The sequence below is a fragment of the Mus pahari genome, chromosome 21 (genome assembly GCF_900095145.1).
Source record: "Mus pahari chromosome 21, PAHARI_EIJ_v1.1, whole genome shotgun sequence".
NCBI lineage: Eukaryota > Metazoa > Chordata > Mammalia > Rodentia > Muridae > Mus > Mus pahari.
This window is the reverse complement of record NC_034610.1, coordinates 37360580-37383669: the sequence shown is the minus strand read 5'-3', so window position 1 is coordinate 37383669 and position 23090 is coordinate 37360580. Positions and strand designations below refer to the sequence as shown.

General features: G+C 42.8%; 1 protein-coding gene across 8 annotated transcripts in view; it reads left to right on the top strand.

Annotated features, from left to right (window-relative positions):
* Positions 1–23090, top strand: part of Phactr2 (phosphatase and actin regulator 2) — a 255920-nt gene that overhangs the window by 139777 nt on the left and 93053 nt on the right. For 3 of the 8 annotated variants that reach the window (XM_021221235.2, XM_021221233.2, XM_029532877.1), the window contains exon 1: positions 6571–6662. The exons of the other annotated variants lie outside the window; for them this stretch is intronic. In XM_021221235.2, the coding sequence (XP_021076894.1) occupies positions 6617–6662 (46 nt within the window). In that variant the 5' untranslated portion in view covers positions 6571–6616. Of the gene's footprint in view, positions 1–6570; positions 6663–23090 lie in introns of those variants that run through there. 8 annotated transcript variants of the gene reach the window in all.

Below are 23090 nucleotides of genomic sequence, written 5' to 3'. Positions count from 1 at the left end.
GGGGGGGGAGGGAAAAGGGAAAGAGGCAGGAGGCAGGAGGAGAGGGAGGGAGAGAGAATGAGAATGTGTCTGTGTTGATTGTCTTTCTCTTTCCCTCCCATTATTCCACCCTGGCCTCAGCCAAAATGGAATCCGGTCCACACTCGCAGTAGTGAGCTCTCGCCTCTCAGTGAATATTGTTTACAGGCGCCCTCACAGAAACACCCAGGAAGGGCACACTAGAGACCTCCTAGGCACTCCTCTGTCTAGTCTAGTTGACACTCAAGATTGACCATCACAGATAGATGCCTGACTAGTAGGTACCTGACCCTAGGGAAGGGATAGGTGTAGTGTAGGATAGACACCAGCAGCAGAAAGTAATGCTTCTGGAGGCACAACTTGCTTACCAGAACCCACAGAACTGTTTACTTGAAAGGGGGTGCATTTTAGGATTTGAGACTTATTCCTCAAAAAGTTGTATCAGGAAACAAATGAAAGTAGTTCATTCTGACTGCATGCTATCATCAGGTTTAATTGTTCTTTAGTCTAAGAAACGCTTCAAAATCATGAGGGAGGCCTCTTCTCTGAACCACTAAGTTATGTGGGAAAGATGCCAACTAAGAAACTAGGTTCTGAGTCTTCCCTGCTATGTGTTCTTAACACCTGGAAGAACGGGTGCCTAGCAGTCTAGTCACTAGCAAGGTAGGACCCTACACCCCCTTCCCCTATACAGTATTCACGAGGGACTGGCACCAGAGGAGAGTTTCCATGCCCCTTGTCCTCAAGGGCATGAATAAAAGGCCTTGTTCAGGGGAGGTACTCAGTTGGTACTAGTTCATTGAAAACATGTCTGTTCAATCAGGCAGTCTATAGAAGGACAGAGCTAGAGTTGGGGGCAGGCTTGCTATCTTCAACACACTATTAACAAACCATGCATATTGTGCTGGACAGTTTTATATCAACTTGACACAACCTAGAGTTGCTTGAAAGGAGGGAATGTCAGTTGAAAAAAAATGCCTCTATACAATCCAGCTGTAGGGTGTTTTCTAAATTAGTGATTGATGGGGGAGGACCCAACCCATTGTAGGTGGTGGGATCCTCTGGGCTGATGGCCCTAGATTCTGTAAGAAATCTGTGGAAACCGGAATGAGCAAGCCAGGAAACAGTACCCCTCCCAGACCTCTGCCTCAGTTCCTGCCTCCAAGTCAGAGCTGCTTGAGTTCCTGTCCTGACTTCTTTTGATGATGAACAGTGATATATATGAAAGTATAAGTATAAGATAAACTCTTTCTTCCTCCCCCATTTGCTTTTGGGTCATCCTGTTTTATTGCAGCAAGAGAAACCCTAAGTAAGAGACATATATACACATACAGATGAGGCTTTGTCTATATTTGAAGTTGTTGGTATTCTGGATATAACATAAGTGCTTATCCTACATATATTAAGGGTTCGTTGTCCCAAACACCTTGTTAGGGTCTGGGAATGTATACGGTAGTTGCTATAACAATGATCGGACTTGACACCGAACTATTAATTTCTGTAGCTCAGGCACCTATGGAAAGGGCATTCTGATGATCACTTTCTATAGGTTTTAACTAGTTACTTAACGATTTTGAATTGTATGGCAGTTGATATTTCGAATGCTATGGAATTGTACTCTGTTTTGCATATAAGATGAAGTAACTTACACATGCTTTTCTTTTTTATGATGGAGAGATTTTTGGAAAAAGAAATTCCAGACCCACCCCCTTGATTTTTCTGGTTAAATCTTCCAGTAGTTGGCTCAACCAGTAAGTAAGCACAGAGCCTCCCCTCCAAGCCCATGGCTGAGACTAGCTCAGGGAGGGGCTGAGGCAAGGTATTTTGTTAATCCTGTTAGCTCTTGAGAGCAGAAGGAGGGAGACTCAGGAAATAAATCATGTAAAAGTATGCGAACAATAGGAAAGAAAAGCTTGCCTTACAAGCTTAATTTCCTGCTCTGCCCAGAGGTTGTGGAATGAGATCATTTCTGTTTCCCAGTGCTTGATATGAGTAGAAAGTTCAAACTTGTGAATCTTAGCTGGGGTTCTCCTTTTGTCTAGTGGCACTCTGTGTCTTGTTAACACCAGTCCTCTCCCACAATTGTAAAATTAAAGAAAATGGAGTGGGGGTCAGCTGCAGCCTCTACAGAGTAACATTTTAAGGTGTAAGTGCCGCTTATATTTCCAGAGTTTCGGCCCCAGGTATGAAAACCCAGAAAGCCTTCTGTTTGCCTTTTCCTGGTCACAGCTTCCTAAGGAGACTGGCTCTTGCAGAATGTAGCCAGATTCTAAAAGAAATAGAAAGTTGTAGAAATTAAAACCAATAAAACTGGAAGGCAGTCACAGAAAACAAACTCACTTGAAAGCTTGAAAATGTTTGCATATTAGATTTCAGTTTCCGGGTTACAAATATTCCATTATCACATGATTAGAATACCCATGTTGGAGCATTCTTACCACTTAAAAATAAAAGGGTGTTGGTCTAGTGGTTCATAGAGGAGGAGGAAAAGACAGTGGACTGCCTTTCAGGAAATCTTGGCATGGTGCGTGCATAGAAAATAAAGATCTAAAATAATCCTTTCGGACAAACAGCTTTTCAGTTTCCCTTGCTTCTTCTAAACATTGTATCATTTTTGTTTGTTTTTTGTTTTGTTTTGTTTTTGTTTGTTTGTTTGTTTTTGTTTTTCGAGACAGGGTTTCTCTGTGTAGCCCTAGGCTGTACTGGAACTCATTCTGTAGACCAGGCTGGCCTCGAACTCAGAAACCACCTGCCTCTGCCTCCCAAATGCTGGGATTAAAGGTGTGCACCACAGAACAAGATAATTAAAGAAATAATTCTACTTAGAAAGTTACTAAGTTTAAATTCTCTCCTTTAGCCTCAGGCAAGTGTTTGCCACTGCTACAATTCCTGTTAGTCAAGGAAATGCCACTAATTTGTTAAGTGTTCACAGTCAAGTCCAAAACAAGGATGTCCTTTAACACTCTGAGTGAACTTGGGCATTGCCGTTTTCAGTCATGCTTGCTTCACCCGGCTGCTGTGGTTCTCATTGCTCATGGAATTTCTGGAGAATTCTGTTTAGCTCTTCTCTCCACCAGGAAAACCTTCCTCCAAGTTCTGGCATTGCAGTGGCCAGAGCAGATCTGACAGATCTGAGGAAGATGGAGACCCAGGATTAGAACTTATGGTGTCTGAGTTCTTCCCTATATATGCTCAAAACTCTTCTCCAGTCGCCAAATTGTATTTCTGCAAAGTGGACCCTGAGTTTCTAGGAGAGGAGTTTGTCATAATCTAGGTTTGTGAGGGCCAGGTTGATGTCTGCTTTAGTTTACCTCCGTGCCTTCTGTCTATGAAAAGTGTGGTTGTCACTTTGGATACCCCAGATGGCTGAGTTTAATAACGCCCACATCAGACAAGTCATGGAAATCTGAGTGATGGGGCAAAGTGTTTGAAAATCTCCCAAGTGCAAGTGCTTGCTCCTAAAAGCACACTGTCTCCCAGGGGAAATTCTAAGTAAATCCTCTCGATTTCATTTCTTCCTGGAAGTAAATGAATAAATCACAGTTCTTTCAAGGATTGAAGCTAGACTGTGCAGTGGAAAAAAAAAAAAAAAAAAAAAACAGTAAATGCTCTTCTACTATTTTTAGGAGGGTTTAGTATAAACAGCTCTTCAAATCCAGTCATGGGATGATTTAATGGCACCACGTGGTACGAGACAGAAGTGCTGGTGTGCACTGAAGGTAGCACCTTCTAGTTCGGAGTCAGCTTGTTCCATTGCAAGGAAGTTTTCAAGCCAGGTGACATAAAATTTTCACGTTCATAAGTGGATCTTGTGTGCCTCCCTCCCTTCACACCAGTGCCCAAATCTGTCAGATACCTATTGGGATATCACTGAATAAAAGACCAGTTTAGAAATCCAGGAGGAAGCCTGGTGCTAAGGGGACCAGTGATGAGTGATGAGAAGAATATACCGATGGTTTCCTCAAATGGGCAGCCATCTTTTCTAGCATTTTTGCCCAAGAGTAGTCTATACAGAAATGTCGGTGTTTTTCAGATGACATTAAATGTTCCTAGTGTCTGACCTAAACCCATCAGAACAAGTCCCACAATTGTCTGAGTTCAGTAAGTCATGAGTGAGGCATCTGGGAAAGACATTATCTTCAAATACTTTTGTTTTGTTCTCAATGCAGTATCTTACTTGTATCTCCAGCTGGCCTGGAACTCACTCTGCAGCATATACAGGCCTTGAGCTCATGGTAATCCCCCTGCCTTAGCCTTTCAAGTGCTGGGGTTCCAAATGTGAGCTATCACCACCACGTCAAAGCTTCAAAATCCTTTTGTATTTCACTCTCGAATCTTTATGCTTTGACCTCAAAGGGAGATTTGGGAGTTACTGGACACTTACTCTCCATCCATGGGCCTAAGTTCTCTGCTATGATAAAAGGTCCTTCAAACACTGAGCCCCAGCAGAAATTCTGGGAGCAGGAATGTCCCACCCTTGTAAAGGAACCTTGGAACACACTTCCGGCCGTTGGGTTGATGTGCTTCCAAAGTAATGTAATGGGGGTTGGAAGAGATTCAGGGAAACATGTTTAACTTGATCACTGGTTATTACAATTCCAGATGAGGCCAAGAAGTATATCAACCATTGAACCAGGACAAGTCTTGAACAAGTAAATGTGAATGTGTTAAGCAAATCCCCCAAAGCTAGTACCTCTTTCCCCATAAGTCTTGGAATAAACCTTGATAGGAGGTGGAAAAAAACCCTCACTATTATTTCTCAAAGAGAAGACATAGTGATAGCAGAAAACATTGTAACAGAGTTTAACACTTACTGTCTTTAAAAGCTTCTCTTATGAGCAGATTTTGCTGAGTTTCTTCCTAACAATGACTTCCTTTATCAGCAAAGCTCCGCCAGTAGCACAATAGTAAGATAACTCTCCTCTCGACTTCCACAAACATTTTGCTTGTTTGCGTCTTCATGCAATTTTAAGCAAAGTCATGAAAGAACTGGAAATAATTGTCACTGACTTTCACTGCTGAGTTCCCAGGTGGGATGCATTCTCAAAACACAATGTGTGTACTCGAAGAGGAGAGGTAGTGTGGACGTTATTGTTCTAATTAGGACTCACATTTTGGTTAGGCCTTTCAGTTTCATTTTAAAAATTGGGCCATTTAAAAAAAGAGGGCCAGCCTAACATGCAAACAGCCCCCCCCACCCAGGGTTCAATTCCCATCACCCCCCAAATGTTATGGTTTCTTTTCAGCTTTTAAAAGAAAAGAGCTCCCCTCCAATGAAGAGGGGCCACTTAACTCCGATAAAACAGATAAGCAAGTGTCTTTCAACACACCAAAACAAGGTCCTACTGAGCTCAATAATACACACATAAAGGAAATGTGATTTTCATGATTAAAATAGGAAAACTGATTACCTTATAAGGTCTATACTGAACAATTGTTTTTATACTTCAGAGTTCTTTAGGATAAACTGTAAGATGAAAGATGGCATAAGCAACATGAACAGATTGTATTTTTTAATGAAATGTATAGGTTCGGAAAGGCATCCACAACTCCTAGTGTGCAGCTCATAACAGGATATATTGATGTAACCACCCTTCTGTTTAATGTAACATGTATATAGATCCATATATATTCACGCACATATACACACATGTACATACGTGTATATATAGTGAATCTTGACCACTCAGCTTGCTACCTATCAGCTGTAATGGCAAAGTTCCTAAGTGTTTTCATAATTCTTAGAAACTTGGGACTTACTAGCATATTATGGAAATGTTAACTTAACTTGGGGGGCATAATAGCTTGTCAGATAAATTGCTTTTGTTGTTATGGTTGTGTCTCCAGTGAGCCTTTTGAGGTTTAGCCAAGCTGAGTTAAGAGTTTTAGGTGGCAGAGTCAAGATATGCTCAGTTGATGCCACACATAGATCACTGTGGACATCACTGACTTGAGTTGTCCAACCAGAAACCATTAATTTTTTTTTTCTTTATTGCATTTGTTGAAAGGAAGATAATTGTTAGAGAGGAAAACGCTACGCAATGGCCTCTCTAACAGGGCTGCAATGCTGCAAACAATTTAAGGAAGGAACTAACTTTAAAGAAACAATTTTTCCTAAACTAAGTACCAGTGACTTAAGTACTTTAATAATTTTTTTTTCCTCACACCTAAAGGATCCTTTGACATTGAACCTTGACAATTAAAGGGAGTTTTTCTGATAGCTCTCCTGCCCCACAGGGGGTGCGGCACCCAGCCCCCCACCCCCAGCGTGCAGCTGGACCAACACCCCTTACCCCCCACACCCTCACCCGGGGGCTCCGCTCTTTCCTCTCCTCCACTCCCTGTCGCCCTTGCCCCCCCCCCTCTTTTCTCCCGGTGACCCCTGACCCCAGCTAATCTGCATAGAGGAATGACAGGCATCCGCTGGGCCGGCTTGGCGGCTGCCAGGGCCGGGCGACCCGCGCGCGCGGGGAGAAGGTGCGGGGCCTGGCGGGCGCGGGCCGCGATGAGCGCGCGGGAGGCCGGCGGCGAGCGGACGGGCGCGCGCAGGAGCGGAGCGGCCCGGTGAGGCGGAGGCGCGGCGGGGCGGTCACCCGCCATGGGCCAGACCTCGGTGTCCGCGCTGTCCCCGCAGCCCGGCAGCGGTGAGTCCCGGGCCAGGCCGACGCCTGCAGAGCCCCGGTTCCAGGAGCAGGCCCCCCCCAGCTCCGCGCGCGTGCCCCGGGCTTTGGTTTCTCTCCAGCTAACTTGGAAAGCCAGAAAGTTCCGAGAAACGCCATTTGCGCACGAGTCTTGTTTTGAAAAAGGGCGAAACTTCGAGAGCAGGAGAAACATTCCCGCGGGCTCCCCCTCTTCCTTAGGCTTGGCTTTCCGAACAGACTAGAACTGAATTCTTTCAAGCTTGTCAACTGATTTATGGTTTGTTATTCGGAGCAGAAGTGCGGCTTGCTTTCCCCTTTCCTGGCAGGATGCTGAATATTTAATAACTAACCCCCAAATGTGTAATGGGTTCAGATGTAGTTGCTTTGTTTATGTTACACACATAAGCCATAGTGTTTAGGAAAGCCTGTGTCTTGAGGGGTGAAGTCTTATGGTAAAGTTTTATGGAGATGCGTGCAACATTTCTGAGCTACCGTACTACGCTTCTTTTACAGTTTTCTTTAAAAAAAAAATTAGAAGAAAGGATGGTAAGCAGAGGCTGGCATTGTCCCCATGTACAAGGATAAACAATTGCGTGTTCACACATCACGTGACTGGATAAGGAACTAAACCTTCAGAGTATGATTTTGAGATTCTTCCACGGATGATTTCTGAAACGTGACCTCGTAGAGCCCATGCATGTTTGAACACTGAGTGACCACTGATGGACTCTTAGGTTTTACAGACATCAACAGGATCTCACAGAAAGGAAATGACAAGGCAGAGAGGAAGGTTTATAAAGTACTCCAGGGTGTTTGAGTAGACCGAGCTCTCCAGTCTCACCACCCCACCCCACCCCACCCCACCCCTGCCAGGTTTGTGCAAATGGTACGACTTCATTCCTCGGAATATCATAAGCACTGCTCAGGCTTAGGCTAATGCCCCCAAAGAATGACCCCTCTGCAAGGGAGAGAAAGCCGAATTCAAGGAGGCTTATGTTCTCCCTTGCTAATAATGATGTGGCCACGTTGCTCTGGACATCAAAAGACTTCTTGTTTATGGCTTCTGAGTGTTTTTGTTGTTGTTGTTGTTGTTTTGCGGGGGGGGGGATGTTGATAGGGCATGTTGCTTATAAGACAGTTTGGTCTATTATAATGAACTATTTGTTCATTCTAAGACTATTTGGTACAAATAAGACCAGCTTTCTTTTGTCTCTTTGAAGGTAGTGTGACAGTTTTTAATCCAAGCAAGAATTGTTTTGAATGTTTGTTTGTTTGTTTGTTTGTTTGTTTGTTTCCTCACTGGCAAAAATAGAGTTAAATCATTGTTCCAGTGCAGCTAGTGTTTGGGAAGTACTGTCCTGATTTTTAGTTCGTTTGTCACAAAATATTAGCAGAGTGAACTATGAAGAAGTAAATTTTGCCTTTACATAAATCAAGTGAAGTCTGAGGACATTTGACTTAACACCTGTGAAGTAAACAATATGGTGTGGAGAGAGAGAGAGGCAGAGACAGAGAACACACACACACACACACACACACACACACACACACACACTTGGTCATGAAAGATATTTTAGGAAGCTCTCTAAGAAAGCTCATTATATTTAAATTACAGGTTCTTGGTTCAGAGTCACACAATTTTGTGTAACTGAAATGGCTAAGCCATACTTCATGAATGGAGCCTTCTTTGGTCCTGACATGTCAGTTAAGGAAGGGTTGTGGTTGTGGTGTGAAAATGTAGTCGTTTTCTTGCGATATACACTTGGGATCTCTGACAGAGGGACTCGGTTTCCCAGTGGTTTCACCGGTACATTCTAGATGACCCAGAACCAAACAGCCACTAAGCACAGCAAAGTGTCCTCCGTTTTGTTCTGATGTCTTTGCCCCATCTGAGCTACTTCGCTGGCTTTTCAGATGAGGTTCGACCTCAGGCATCAGTGGCGTAAATTTGTAACGGTCACCAGAGATTACAGTGCTTAAATGGATGCTTATCATAAAGGCTTAGAGGGGCAAAATCTGGAGAAATTGCTAGCACAAAGTTCCCAAGTACATATTTATCACTTGTAAGAATCTACATTGTTACCAGAGACCAGTTTGCCCCTCCCTCTTTTTGACTTCAGACTTTCCTGAGATTCTCAGCCCTGGGCTACGTCTAGTTGACAGGGATTCGGAGGATTATTAATAGCTGTGTCTGACAACAGGGAATTATAAAAATAGTTTTAGTGACATATAATTCGCAGGCCATAACATTTTCCCATTGAAAGTACATAGTTTATTGTTTTTAGTATCTTTGGCTTGTGTAACTATCCATCCCATTCACTAACTCTTCCCTGCTAAAACAGGAGTCTATTTTATATCTATAGATTTGTTTATCTGGAATGTCTCATGTGAACTGAACCATAGTGTGTGTGTGTGTGTGTGTGTGTGTGTGTGTGTGTATGTGTGTGTGTGTGTGTGTGTTTAATGACTGGCTCCTTGGAGTTGGTGTGATGTTTTCAAGGGTCATCTGAGTTGTAGCATGTGTCGGTATTTCATTTCATTCTATTGCTAAATAATCGCATTATTCTTTCATCATCCGTATCTTTATTCAGCTGGCTACTATGGATAACAGTGCTTGAACTCCAGGTAGAAGTTGGTGAAGGTATGTTTTGACTTCTCTTGAATCTATAAGTGGGAGGAATTGCTGGCTTGATTCAGGGTTAACCTTTGAAAGGGCTCAGTTTTCCAGCGCAGCCTCTTGCACACATCTTCATTAGCTGTGGATGTAATCCCAGTTTCTCCATCTCCTTGTCCAACACTTGGTGTGGTCTGGTTGTGCTTTAGCCATACTCATGGGTATCGGTGTGTTTTGCTCTCCTTTTTAAAGGTCTGTATTATTTGCAAATATTTCTTTCCATTTCCTGGGACTGCTGCTTCTAGCACATGGTATAATTTGAAGTTCGTGTTTTAAAAGTGCTGATGGTGTTCTATTAATTTTTCTTTTGTTCTTGGTTTGTGGTGTCATGTCTAAAAAAGACCATTGCCCAGTGAAAACCAAGAACCTTTATGGCTTTGTTTTCTTCTAGGGTATCTATAGTTTTTCCTCTTATCCTTAGGTCAGTGATAACGTCTGAGTTAATTTTTATATAAGGTGCAGTGTAGAGTGTCAGCTTCATTCCCTGGCTTCTGGATATCCAGTTCTCCCAGCATTTGTCCAAAAGGTGATCCCTTTTCCATTGAACTGTTGTGGCTGGGGCTGTAGCTTAGTGATCAAACCCTTACCCAGCATGTTTGAGACTCTGGGTTCTACCCCAAGTACAGGAGAAAGACAGACAGACAGACAGACAGACAGACAGACAGACAAGCAACAGAATGTTAATAATCTATCTTGGCACTGTAGTAGAAAATCAGTTGACTGTATAGTAAGGGTTTATTTCTGTTCTCTCAGTTCTACCCATATGTCTTTTTTCATGTCGCTAATACAGTGTCTGCATTACTGTAAATTGGTAGTAAAGTTTTGAAGCTGAGAAGTATGAATCTTCCTATTTGAGTCCTTTTCGAGATTCTTTTGTCTATTCCATCTCTCTTGTATGTGCTTATGAATTTCACAGTCAGCTTGTCATTTTGATATAAAAGTTGGGTTTCCTAACAGATAATCATGTTGAACCTGTTTCAACATTGCCATCTTCAGATGAATAATAATCTAGTCCATGAAAACAAATGTCTTTTCATTTATTTAGTTTAACTTTGCCTTCTACTGTCTATATGCAGGTGTGTGTGTGTGTGTGTGTGTGTGTGTATGTGTGTGTACACACACACGGGCACATGCACTTATGGAGACTGAAGGACAACCTCAGTTCTTTAGGAGGTCTGTCAATCCTTTTACTTGTTTTTGAGACAGAATATCCAACTAGCCTGTTGATGGCTGAGTTAGTCAACCTGGTTAGCCACTGAGCGGCCCGAATCCACCTGTCTCTCCTTCCATGGTGCTCGGCTCCTACCACGCCTGGAATTCTTCGTGTGGTACCCGAGGATTGAACATCAGTCTTCCTGCTTATGCTACACGTTCTCTATTGACTTACTTGCTTGCTACACCCCTCTTCCAGCAGCTCTGTGGGTTTTTTTCCACATTCATTTCAGTTTTGCTGTTAAATTAATCATATATATATATATATATATATATATATATATATATGCTTATACTATTATAATGTTTATTTTTATTTCACTCAAATATGTTCCATTGATAGTATTTTAAAATATAAACTTTATCTTTGTATATTGATATGATACCTTGCTGAACAAATTTATCCTCCTCGTGGGTTTTAAATGGCTTTTAATACTTTTCTGTATTTAAGCTCATACTATGTATGAGATCTAGAGTCATATGAAAAGAGGGACATTTTACTTCTTTCTTTCTGGTTTGAATGATACTTTTCTTCCCTGTACAATAGAGACTCTCTAGTCCCATATCCAACAGGCGTGAAAAAGGAGAAGATTCTTATCCTATTGATGAGTCTGAGGCAGGGGGATAGCCAGGGCTTTTCAGCTGTAAGAGAGATGATAAAGACTTTTCAAGAGTGCCTTAATAAAAAAAACTGTCATTGCTATTCCTAGTGTATGACGGTCTTCATCATGACAATGTTGGGTGTTGTCACTGGCTTTCTCTTTCTCTACAAGGATGTTGGTGTGAATTTTGTTGCTTTATTTTATTAATATAGCTTGTGCCATTAAGTTGGTACTGAGGTATTAAACTAACCTTGCCTTCCTGGGATAAGTTCATTTGGGCATAGTATACCATCTTTTTTTTGTGTGGTGCTAGATTAGGTTTAGTAGTGCTTAATTGAGAACTGGATTCTTTGTTCCTAAGCAAAATTAAACCAGGCGTGCCTTCAATTAGGGTGGATCCTGTACTCTGTGGCCTTGTGCCCAGTACAGAACATAGTAGACGGAACATGGGAAGTATTTCTTGGGTATAGAAATGAATCAACAAACAATATTCTCAATGAACAGTTTGATGACTTTAAGCCAGTGATTATATGAATGAAAGATAAGTATTGGGTTTTTAAAAATTCTTTCCTTTTTAACTTCAAGAATTATGTTAGTCTGCCTCTGTTGTGTTAAGGGCTGTGTCTTAATCTAATAACCATCTCTCCTCATCTTTCTGAGCTTCACTCCATCCTCATCGTGCCATAGACCTGTTCTTAGTAATTCTGCTCCAGTCTTTTGGGTGGGAAGGTCATCCCATCCTTAGGAGTCAAGTGAATGAAGCAGACAGGGTCATGCTAGGTGGGGGTAAGAGCTACCCCTCCCTGTGTTCCTAAGTCCACATATTTGCTTAAGGTTCCCACTTTATCCATTCTCCATAAAGCAGGAAGACTAGGAAGAAACATGAGAAAGGTACAAAAAGAAAGGGAGTTTATTTCCTTAGTGAAAATAGTGGGCACATGGTCAAAAGTCAACGAGACACGATGATTGGGTATAAGAATGTGCTGAAGTTCCTTCTAGTTCTCCACCCACTCCTACTCCTTATTTATAACCCGGCATGAACACTGATTTTCATCCCACACTTGTTTGTCTATGTCTTCATCAAGACAAACAGGGCTTACTATGCCTACTGCTAATTCCTATGAATTTTTTCACGTAGTATGACTTGGAAATATGCCCATACCAATTTCTTTAATCCTGTAAACACATGATATTTTAGTTTACAAATGCATAAAATTCTCCTGTAAAAGAACCCTGTATATTATGTTTATAAATCTACGTATTTTTTCTGGGTTTCTTTTTGCTTATAAATACCATTGTGAACAATGTTGGAATCCTTCCCTAAGCAGTTTGAACGGCATGTACCAGTAAAATATGTGCAGTAGAATCTCTTGGTCAATGACTTGTGTGTGTATGTAAGTGTGTGTGTGTGTGTGTGTGTGTGTGTGTTTATTTTGACACCCTTCATAAAACTGCACCTATCGAAGCCACCTTGTGGTAGCTGTTCACTATGAGAACTGTTTTTCTGACCTCTCACTCTCTCACTGCTGTCTGTCAGTTGGGTCTTTCCCCATATACTTAGTAAGAAATAGAAGTCACTCTTTCAGAGTGGGACAGTTTACGTGTTTAGTACACGGAACAGTAGCAGAAATTCAGCCCCCACCTGGTCTCTGCCCACGTGCCCATGTTCAGTGATGGCGTTATACAGAACAGCGTTCTGCACAAAAACTTTCTGACAGTTTTTCTAAACATCTGGGGCTGGGGGGGGGGGTGCTTCTCACTTTGACGGTAAAGTTGGGCATTTGACATTCTTTGTTTCTGGAATACCTATTTGTACCCTTTGGGTATTTCTCTGGCTCCCTACAAATTTGGGTATGAGGGTGATAGATTAGCATTGTGCGTTTATTTGATTTTTTTTGGTAACTATCTGTTAATGACTGTTTTGAACTGGAAGTTCAGTTCCAATATTTCTCATAGAACCACTTTAAGATGCATGGAGTCAGATTGATTAATTCCTCTCTTCCCTATGAATTTGAATTTCCTAGCAGAGGGTTCCATTGCTGTTTAATCTCTGTGATTTATTCTGGATTATGGAGAAAAGATGCAGTCTTGCAAAAAGTATCTGTAAGCCTGTCTTGCTCCTCCAACAGCACAATTATATACAAGTTTTATCATCAGCAAGTTGAAAATGGAATCATAGACCTAAAAAAACATATTTGTATTATGTATGGAAAATTCTGGTGATAAGCAAAAGGTAAACATTCAGAAAAGAAAGGCCCCAGAGTTGTTTTTTTTTTTTTTTGTTTTTTTTTTTTTGGTTTGTTTGTTTGTTGAGACAGGGTTTCTCTCTTTAGCCCTGGCTGTCCTTGAACTCACTCTGTAGACCAGGCTAGACTTAAATTCACAATGATCCACCTGCCTCTGTCTCCTGAGTGGCTAGGAGTAAGGAAGTGTGGCAGCATGCCCAGCTGAACAGTCATTAAAAAAAAAAAATGCCCAGCATCTGAAATAATTGCAGTCTCACCACAAGCCAAGACCTGTTCCTGGAGTTGGCTCACAGCATCTATAAGGGCTTACTAAGGGTATCGTGTCTCATTTTATAGGTGAGGAAAACTGAAACAAAAGAATAAAGTAACTGCTCCACAATACAAGAAGACATAAGGGAACAATTTCCAGACGAAAGTTTAAGCAATAAGTGATATTGAGACCGCCATGGCCTTTCCTCGTTTAGACATGATCAAAGCCAAGGTTTCCATGTAAGCTGTCAGAGCTGAACATCCCAGAAGTAAGGCGCATTGACCCAGAGCCTGTGTTAACGTTCATCCGTGAGCATGGACTCCCCGTTAGACGTTTGATGCTCCTTTGCTTTTCCTTTACCTCGTTTATCTAATGGAGATAGCTGAAGAGCAGCTCGTACTGATGGAACCATCTTCCCCCAGATTTAACTTCTTTCTCACCTTTTAGTTTTTATTTGGGGGGTGGGGTTGTTTGTCTGTCTGTCTGTCCGTTTGTTTGTTTTTCCTAGACAGAGTATCACTATGTAGCGTTGGCTGTCCCGGAACTATGTAGACCAGGCTGGCCTCAAACACAGAGATCTGCCTGCCTCAAGTCCCTGAGTGCTGGGATTAAAGGCATGTGCCACCAAGACCCCAGCTTTTCTCTCTCACTTTTTTTTTTTTAGATTTATTTTATTTATCATATGTAAGTACACTGTAGCTGTCTTCAGACACCAAAAGAGGGAATCAGGTCTTGTTACAGATGGTTGCTGGGATTTGAACTCAGGACCTCTGGAAGATCAGTCAGTGCTCTTAACCACTGGGCCATCTCTCCAGCCTCTCTCTCACTTTTAAAGATAGAAAACAATCAGAAATGTGATTATCACTTCCTCCACCCTGGTACCCAGCTCATCAGATCTGACTACGGGTGGTGTCAGATGTTTATAGTTTGAATTGATCTGATCTCCAGTCGTCTGAAACCACAATAACCAGCAGACAAGTCCAGCTTTAACTTCTTCTTACCTGACGCAGTAAGAAAGGCAATAAGCTTACATTGTCAGTTCTGTGACCTAAGCCTCTCCAGTTCCAATAGAGGGGAAGAAAACATTACATGCTTTCTTTCTTTGGGGTCCTTCAGTGTTAACAGGCAACTGCTGGCTTCTATTCTTAGAAGGAAAAAAAAAAGATTAATATTTACTGAAGACTCAACTGATGTAAAAGTGATATTGAGGTAAAAAATAGCTTTAAAAAAATAAACACGCCTGTTCCTCTTCCATTCCCCCATCTGAAGCAAAGGGAAAAAAAAAAAAAAAAAAAAAAAAAAACCCGAATAACACTGTGATCCAGTGGGAACGTGCAAATAGTGTTGCTTACCAAAAGGCTGCTCTGATCATTATCATTTATACTTATAAACTGCCCTTCCATTTATTTTCATTTCAAGGGATGGAATTTTTTTTTTCCTATAATCCTTTTGGCAAGACTAACACTGCAGTTCTTAATCCCAAGGAAATGTGGGTTGCCAGAGAGAGAACTGAAGCGCTATTTTGCTAAAGAGCGCCCTGGAAGACTCCGCTGCTATATGCTTGGTTGCAGATCCCTGCAAGCTAGCTTGGTTTATAAGGGGATATTAGAAGGCAGAAAAGAGTGGCCCTTTATCCAGTCAGTCGCTCCTGAACCAGTTATTTGTAAGGTGTGCTGAGCTGTGGGGAAGAAACTTACACAGACCTCGCCTACGAGATGCTTAATGGAGCTATAGAGAAACGAGACCAGATGAGAGGGCGTTGCTAGTGGTCTGAACACAAAAATCAGGGTCAGGGCCAAAGCAGTATCTAATCGGAACAAGGGGAGGGGGAGTGGGGTGGGGTTCCCAAGTGGGAACCACCGAAGACATCTTTTGTTTAACCAGAGAAATTGTTACAGTATTGCTTTGCTTGACCTGTGTGCCTGCTGCCTGCTGTATAGTTTCTCAGGGACAAACGGAAGGCTGGACCAACACCAGGCAGGCAAGAGTAACCTAGCAAAGTGAATGAGACTCTTGATCCCCAGGATATCTGGAGAAGGGGGGGAAGACGATGTCACCCATTTGAAAGCCACTTCACAGTGAGGGTGCCGTGCCTATTTGACAAGTTTGCTTGAATACTTCATGGACATCTAAAAAGTAGTGCACCTAAGCAGAAGGCTTGATTTTTAGACTCCACACCAGCACTTCCCTGGACTTGCTGAATTTCTTTAAGTCACATGTCTAGGGGTGGTCATCCTTCCGAGTCTCCACCTAAAACCATCCCAGCCGGTAGTTTTCATTCTGTGTCTACCGCCACCTGACAAGCCCTAGCCTGCTACTGCCCGGATAACTGCAGCAGATCTTTCTTCTGCAGTTGGTCGGATGCTTGACAGCTAAAGCCATTTTTCAAAAGCATACTTGATGTTGCTGTCCATCTCAAAACTGTCCTGTTGTACTTAGAATGAAATCCAGACTTCTCCATCTGGCCCCCAAGGCTTCGCACAATCCTACGTGATATGTGCCCCTTCTGTCTGACCTCTCTCTTGGCCCTGAGGAGGGTATCCCTTCTGGTGCTTTTACCTCTGTCATTTATTTTATCCTCCCCACAGACCTATGCAGCCATGGCTCCCACTGTAGGCTCTCAGCACTGGCTCCATAGTTCGATACTTGCATTCCAGAATCTCCGCAGAGATCCCCCCTGCCTATCCAGACTGGCCCGCTGTGCCCATTCACAGTCCCCGGCTCCTTCGTGGCTCCTAACACTCAGATGGCCTTGCTTCTGTGTATTTTTTCTGTCTCCTTTTCTCAGAGCGGTAGCTCCCCAAACTGAAGGACATTCTCTATCTCTCTTTTTAATGTCTTCTTCTTCTTCTTCTTCTTCTTCTTCTTCTTCTTCTTCTTCTTCTTCTTCTTCTTATTCTTATTCTTATTATTATTTACATTTCAAATGGTATCCCCTTTCCTGGATTCCCCTTTGAAAACTCCCTATCCCCTCTCCCCTCCCCCCTGCTCACCAACCCACCCACTCCCGCTTCCTGGACCTGGCCTTCCCCTAGAATGGGGCATCAAGGAGCCGAAGGACATTCTCTTATGCAGCAGTTTATCTATCTTGTTTTTAGTTCTGTCCCTGACACAAAACCTCCCTGTGGACCAAATGAATAGCTGTTTTCGCCTGGCCGTGTGTTCCCAGAGCAGCTAAGAAATTCAGAGTGATGTCTGTCCATCCTGCCCTGTGTACCTTCCGTGTCTCGACTCAGTCTCCTGACGCCCCCCCCCCAGTGGAAACTGAACATGTGGGGGCCTTCGCTTGCTTGCCGTCACCTCAAGTGGTGTCTGTTCTGTTCTCCCACTTCACCCCGCTCCCAGCAATCTTATTTGGACTTTCGGTTAGCTGAGTGGTCCATAGCACTTAAATAAGTAAATAAATAGCCTAGTGACAGCTGACCTCTGCTTGCTTTCCCTCTCCAGCGTAGCTTTTGTTCCCCTCTTGTCAAGTGCTGTGCCCTGTACTCTCACCCCACCCCAGTCTCCAACTAGGTCAATCTCTTCTCCCTCTATTTGAATACACAGGGCTCTCCTCCAGTTTGCTCCGGAGGGGGTTAGCAGTAGGCCTTTGCCTCCTCTGTCTGATTCTCTCAGATGGCTGGATCCCATGTCATACCCCGCACATCTTCTTCCTGGGTCTGTTCCTTTGATTTGGCAAAGCCCACAGACAGCATCTTGAGGGAAGCTTATGGAACCTGGGGGGGGGGGCGGTGTTCTTGTGTTAGAGGATGCCTTTCCCTTGCTTCATCGTTGGTTGGTAGCTTGGCTGGGACTTAGGGTAGCAAGAGCAAACTTGCTACAGTTAGCGCAGACACCAGCCACCCTTCCAATCAGCTGTGACCATCATTTCCTCTTACGTAGAAAGACTTTAATCTTAGTTTTAGCAGATAGTGTTTGAACTTATTTCAAAAGGTCTTTTTTTTTTTTTTGGATGATTGTCACATGGAATCGCAACTTTGACCCTACTTAATGCAATGGCCTTAAAAAAAAAAAAAATGTATGAAAGTTTAAAAGTCTTACGGATAAGTAGACTAACTTAATAAAAATGGTTGCTGTACTGACCTTTTAAGAAAGATTCTCTTTTAAGCTCTGTGTAGGTTTACTGTAACTTCCCTGCATTTTCTCAGGGTACTACTGGCTTTTTCAGAGACCAGGTCCTGATGCCCAGTTGGCGTGTTAAACCCTGAGGGGTGACATTTCATAAACTCGCCCAAGCATGGGATCCTCTCCCGTGCTCGGTCGGAACACAGGTTTCTTGTCTTCCTGTTTAGATCCACTACAACTGAGTCTTCTTGTGAAGGGTCTCAGGGTGAGGTGTCAGTAACTTTCTGAAGACTTAACGTGAGGCGTGATCTCCGGAAAATAGCCCCAGACAGACGCTCCTGAAAGGTGGCTTCGAGTTAGACTTCTCTTCACTGATGGTGTCTGTCTCTCTTTACCCGAGGCAAAAGGGACAATGCCTAGTTCAGTCTGTCATTCTTTACTTGGTGTCCTGTTGAAACTGGTTATCATTAATCTCTACTTGATAAGGAACAAATCTTTCCACCTACAGGGACAGTTTTGGGGTTCTAGCAGTAATCTTACTGCCAGAAAGCATTCTGTTCTCCTATATATTTTTGTTACAATTGCAAGTAGCCAAGTAGTTGATTTCCTACAACTGAGTTCAACTAACCATGATACATGCAAAGGTAAGTTGGCTACAACCCCTAATGAAACGCCACAGGCACAAGTTGTTGCCAGCCCCCGTGAGGAGTCCTAGGATCTCCACTGAGCTGCTGTGACATGCCAGCTGCTAACTGGGGGGACCACACCAGAAAGCAGGGCACGGAAGGAAGCCAGGTGTTTAGTATCCAGTAGGAGGAATTGCAAGGAAGAGTTTTAGTAAAATCTCTTTCTGAGAGGCTGAGCCCTTTGCCCTGTGAGAAATGTGGGCAGTGTTTCTGGAAAACTCCAAGAGGAAGCAATCATTTATCCAAAAATTCTTTTCATGTGCTCCTTTTTAGACAGTGTTTGGCATTTTCATTTCGCCCTCTTTCTGTACTTCAGGAGTCTTTTCAGTTTTGTGCCTATTTCCAGGGCATTGCCCAGCGTGAAGTAAATTCCATTCAGTCTTAATCGGGGATCTTAAAAAGCTTTTTCTAAAGAATTCTTCAGCTTCCCCACAGAAGACCGTTCCTGTAGTTCAAATTGTTCTGGGGTAGGAGGTAGGACTCTGCTTGGGAGCTACCTTTTGGTGTGACGTAGTAGTCTGGCAACAGCCAGCTGGTTAGCAGGATGAAGAGAGCAGCCATGTTGGCTGGGTTAGGACCACCATTTCCAGTTTCATCCATTCTGAGGTCTTGTGCTTTCCCAAATTCCTTCTGTCCCTCTGAAGCTGACTTGTGCTGACATGCCCGAGTGTTTATGGAAGAGCTGGGTGAGGATGGAAAGCTGGAATAAACCAGAACGAGTTCACTGAGCCCAGGTCCTGTGTTCCTGTTGGCTTGACAGAGCTGCGCCTCATTTTCCTACAGCTTCTAAGGCAGGATTGTATACATATGTGCATGGCGAGTGTTCTGTTCCTTGGAAAATATTTGACTGCCAGGTTTTCTTGTTAAAGCAAACATGAAAAAAAAAAAAAAAAAGCAAAATCAAACATGAGATTTTTTTTAAAGAGTTTAGAACTGTGTACTTTAAAAAAAAACTGAATCCCCTTCAGACATCCAACCACAAAATGTCAGAATACATGTATACCTCATTACACAAACAAAGATGTCTTAGTTTATAAAACCATTTACAGTGTGCATAGAAGAAGCCTTTTAAAGCCCTTCTTGTCCCCTCTTTTAAGTGAACTGAGGAAGAGGTGAGGTTGGAAGCCATGTGACATTTTTGGTCTACCATCAACATGTTAATAAATAGCCTTACAGATAATAATAAGTATCTGTATGTCTAATAAGGTTGCCTTGAAAAATACTATAGCCTCAGTGGCTTTGGTGACAGAAAATTAATTTCGCATAATTCTAGAAGCCAGAATTTCGAAGTCTAAGGTGTCAAGAGAATCCGTTTCTACTGAGGGTCTTCCTCCGTGGGCTCTCCTCTGGCCCTCCCTCTGAGTCCTTCTACAGTCTGCCCCTCGTTCACAGTTCTGTCTAAGTACGCTTTTAAGATGTCAGCCATATCGGATGGTCTTATTTTATCCCAGTTACCCATTTACAAGCCCTGTATTGAAAACCATCATAGACCGAGGTCCTGGGAGTTAAGGTGTAAGCATGACGGTTCAGCCCATGACTATGCCCCCAAAATCTGAGCACAGCTACAATCATCAGGAGTGTCCCACCAAGATGCCAGGTCAAGTGACCCAATTCTAGCTTCCTTGATTTCTGTAAAATTTGAGAGGATAGGGATGTCAGAGAAAGATGGCATTTAAATACCTGCCAAAATAAAGACAGAATAAGAATGTTCTTTCCATAAGATGTGGCAGCCCCGTTGAAGCACGTTGGCAATTTAAAGACGCGGCGTTTGTGGCTGACTATGTTGGAATTCTGTCCATATACTTTGTGTTCCCAGCTTTGTTTGCTTGTGGGGTGGTGCGAGGGATCAAACTCAGGGCCTCACACATGCTAAGTAAGCATCTTGTCACAGAGCCACATCTGTGGTTTCTGACCCTCTGCATTGTAAAACACCTAGAACATTTTCCACAATGGTGTCTAACCTCTTCCTAATTTCCTGTAGGTGTTCTATTTGTGCTGTAACAGAAATGGAGATAGTGTTTGACAGGTCGAAGACTCATTTAACATAGAAACTGTCCCCCGAGCTGTTTAAGCATGGCAGTAAGATTAGATGCAACAGTGTTCTTCCTTCCTTCTGGAAAAGCTTTCAAAAATCTCCAGTAACTTCACGAATGACTGAATTTTACTTTTATTTTGTGGTGTGTGTGTGTGTGTGTGTGTGTGTGTGTGTTTGTGTGTTATGCACGTGGGTATGTCTGTAGGTCAGAGGGCAACCTTGGGTATTGGTCTTTCTTGTCTGTGGCTTGCATATGTGCACTAGGCTAACTGATCTGGGAGCTCCCAGGAGTCTCCTATTTCTGTCTCTCAGCTCCCATTGGAGCACTGAAATTCCATATACTGTATCCATGTCCAGCTGTATGAGGGTGCCCAGCATCCGAACTCAGCTCTTCGTGCATAGAAGGCAGGTGGTTTTACCACCGAGCCGTCTTCCTTGACCAAAGGCCTTACTTTCATAGGCATCTCTTAGACCGGGAATTTCCTTGAAGCCAATCAGACCTTTGTGTGGCTGAGAACCAAAGCATTTCCCAGAATTCCATGCAGGAGCCCGTTATCTTAGGCCCTGACTTGAGTCCATGTTACTGGTGAGGTTGAGCATCAGAGTGAGGATGCACAGATATTCTTAACCAAGCATCGGTGTGTGTTCATTCCTATTGGTTTGGTCTTTTTAAGGCTCTTTGAAAATTAGAATGTGCTGAGCGCTCAATCTGAGGAAGGTTAAGAGTCACAGAACATTGCTGTTTTCCCAAGCAAGAACACTTTATTTGGCTCCGAGACTGTTTCAGATTCAAAACTTGGCATCCCAAAGCTTGCAGATGAAGTCCTAGATATGGTACAGGGAACTGAAATCTTAAGAATTGCTTGTGAACCTATAGTGCTGGTACAAACTTAGGTTTATTGCTGGATACTCCAGTCCTAGGAACAGAGGGAAGGAAGATTGCCAGCATCTTGTTAGATCTTAGAAACTGAAGGGTACATAGTTAACCAAGGCATTAATGAGTGTTTCTGAGCCAGGCCACTCCTGTAGTGGAGTTCTTCCGGACTTAGTCCTATATGTGGCCTTACAGGTAGCTGAAGTTGGTGGTAAAGTAGCTGAAGTTAACAGAATCATAAAACGGAAAAAAAAAAAAATCCCTTTAGGTTTTGACATTCAGCTTATTTGGAAACAAGAGTAAGGTGCAACTTCCTTATGTTTGGCAGCTGTAGCAATGCCCTAATAAAGTACAAACTTTTCAGAAAAGCCAAAGCAACAATGGCCGCTTGTATCTGATTAGACAGGGACAGTTCCTGATTGGGTTTTCAGCAGGGTTGATTAAGCGCTCTGCTAACTGAGTGATCAACCAGTCTTTTGAATAGAAAGAGTAACTTTTATTGTTCCTTTTTTTTTTTTTCTTCTTTAACTTTTTTTTCCCCCAGCCATGAGCATAACAATGAACTTAACCACTTCCCAGCCAGTGGGCAGCAGAGCCAACCCTCTTGCTGTTGTAGGTGATGTCAACTTTCTCTCCTGGATCCTTTCTTTTCATTGAGGGCCTTTCCTTCCCAGCTGGTCTCCTTCGCTCACAGTTCTTGAGAACCCTGGGGAGCACGGGGATCTATTCGGATGGGTGCATGGGGAGCACGGGGATCTATTTGGATGGGTGCATGGGACTCTGTTTTACAGTGTGCTTTTGGTTTCCTAGAGGCTTCTACAAGAGGACAAAAAAAACAAATATCTTTCAAAGAAATTTCACTGCCCTGAAGATTCTGGGCCATAACCCACACTCCTTTCACGCCCTCAAACTTTTCATTGGCCCCATTTCTACTCGTTCACTTTTATTATTTCTGTGAACTCCAGCCATACGAAGGCTCCACGAGGTTGAATTACTTGCCTAACGTTAGCAGTTAGGAAACGAAAGCTCAGATTATTCAATTTAAATCTTTCTGGGTCTGGAATCCTGTGTTTTCGCCCCTATCTTCCTCGCAGGTCTGAGTTTGTACTAAAAGTGATCATCTTTTGGTTTCTAAAACATCCACAGTCATACTGGGTTGCCAAGTAGCCGAAGGATTGAAGAAGGCAGACCATTGCTTTGAACAGCTTTGAACATTGTACTGTAAAGCTAATAAGCAGCGGACCGACTTTCAGGGGAGGAGAGGTGTGGAGCTCTACTGAGATTGTGTCGGAAACCCTGTGCCGATGGTTAGTCTGAAAGGATGACGTTGAACACATTATAGTACATCACCAGCCATTCACCAGAACCCCAGAACAGCTTCATTTTGGAGATCAACATGCTTTTCAAGTACTTAGTGACTTGAAAATCAACTATTGACTTAAACCACCCATAATAGTGGGAACATGAAATTTTAATTTTAGGTGTAAAATACACTGTGCAGTTGCGTTTGCTTTCTTGGTTGTCTGTGAGATTCGGAGTCTTCTGTTTGATTCCTTGCAAAGCGGAAAGACCAAAGCGAGGTGGATTCCAGTCCCACCTACATCGACAACAGTTTGCCTTTGTGTTGATCTTTTTAGATTAGAAAATTTGTGATTTTAGAATTTCATACTTGAGTTCTGTATTTACATAATTTCCACTTCTCTTCTCCCACTCTAATTCCTTCTTTTTTAAAAAATTATTTTATTAGATATTTTCTATATTTACATTTAAAATGATATCCCAAA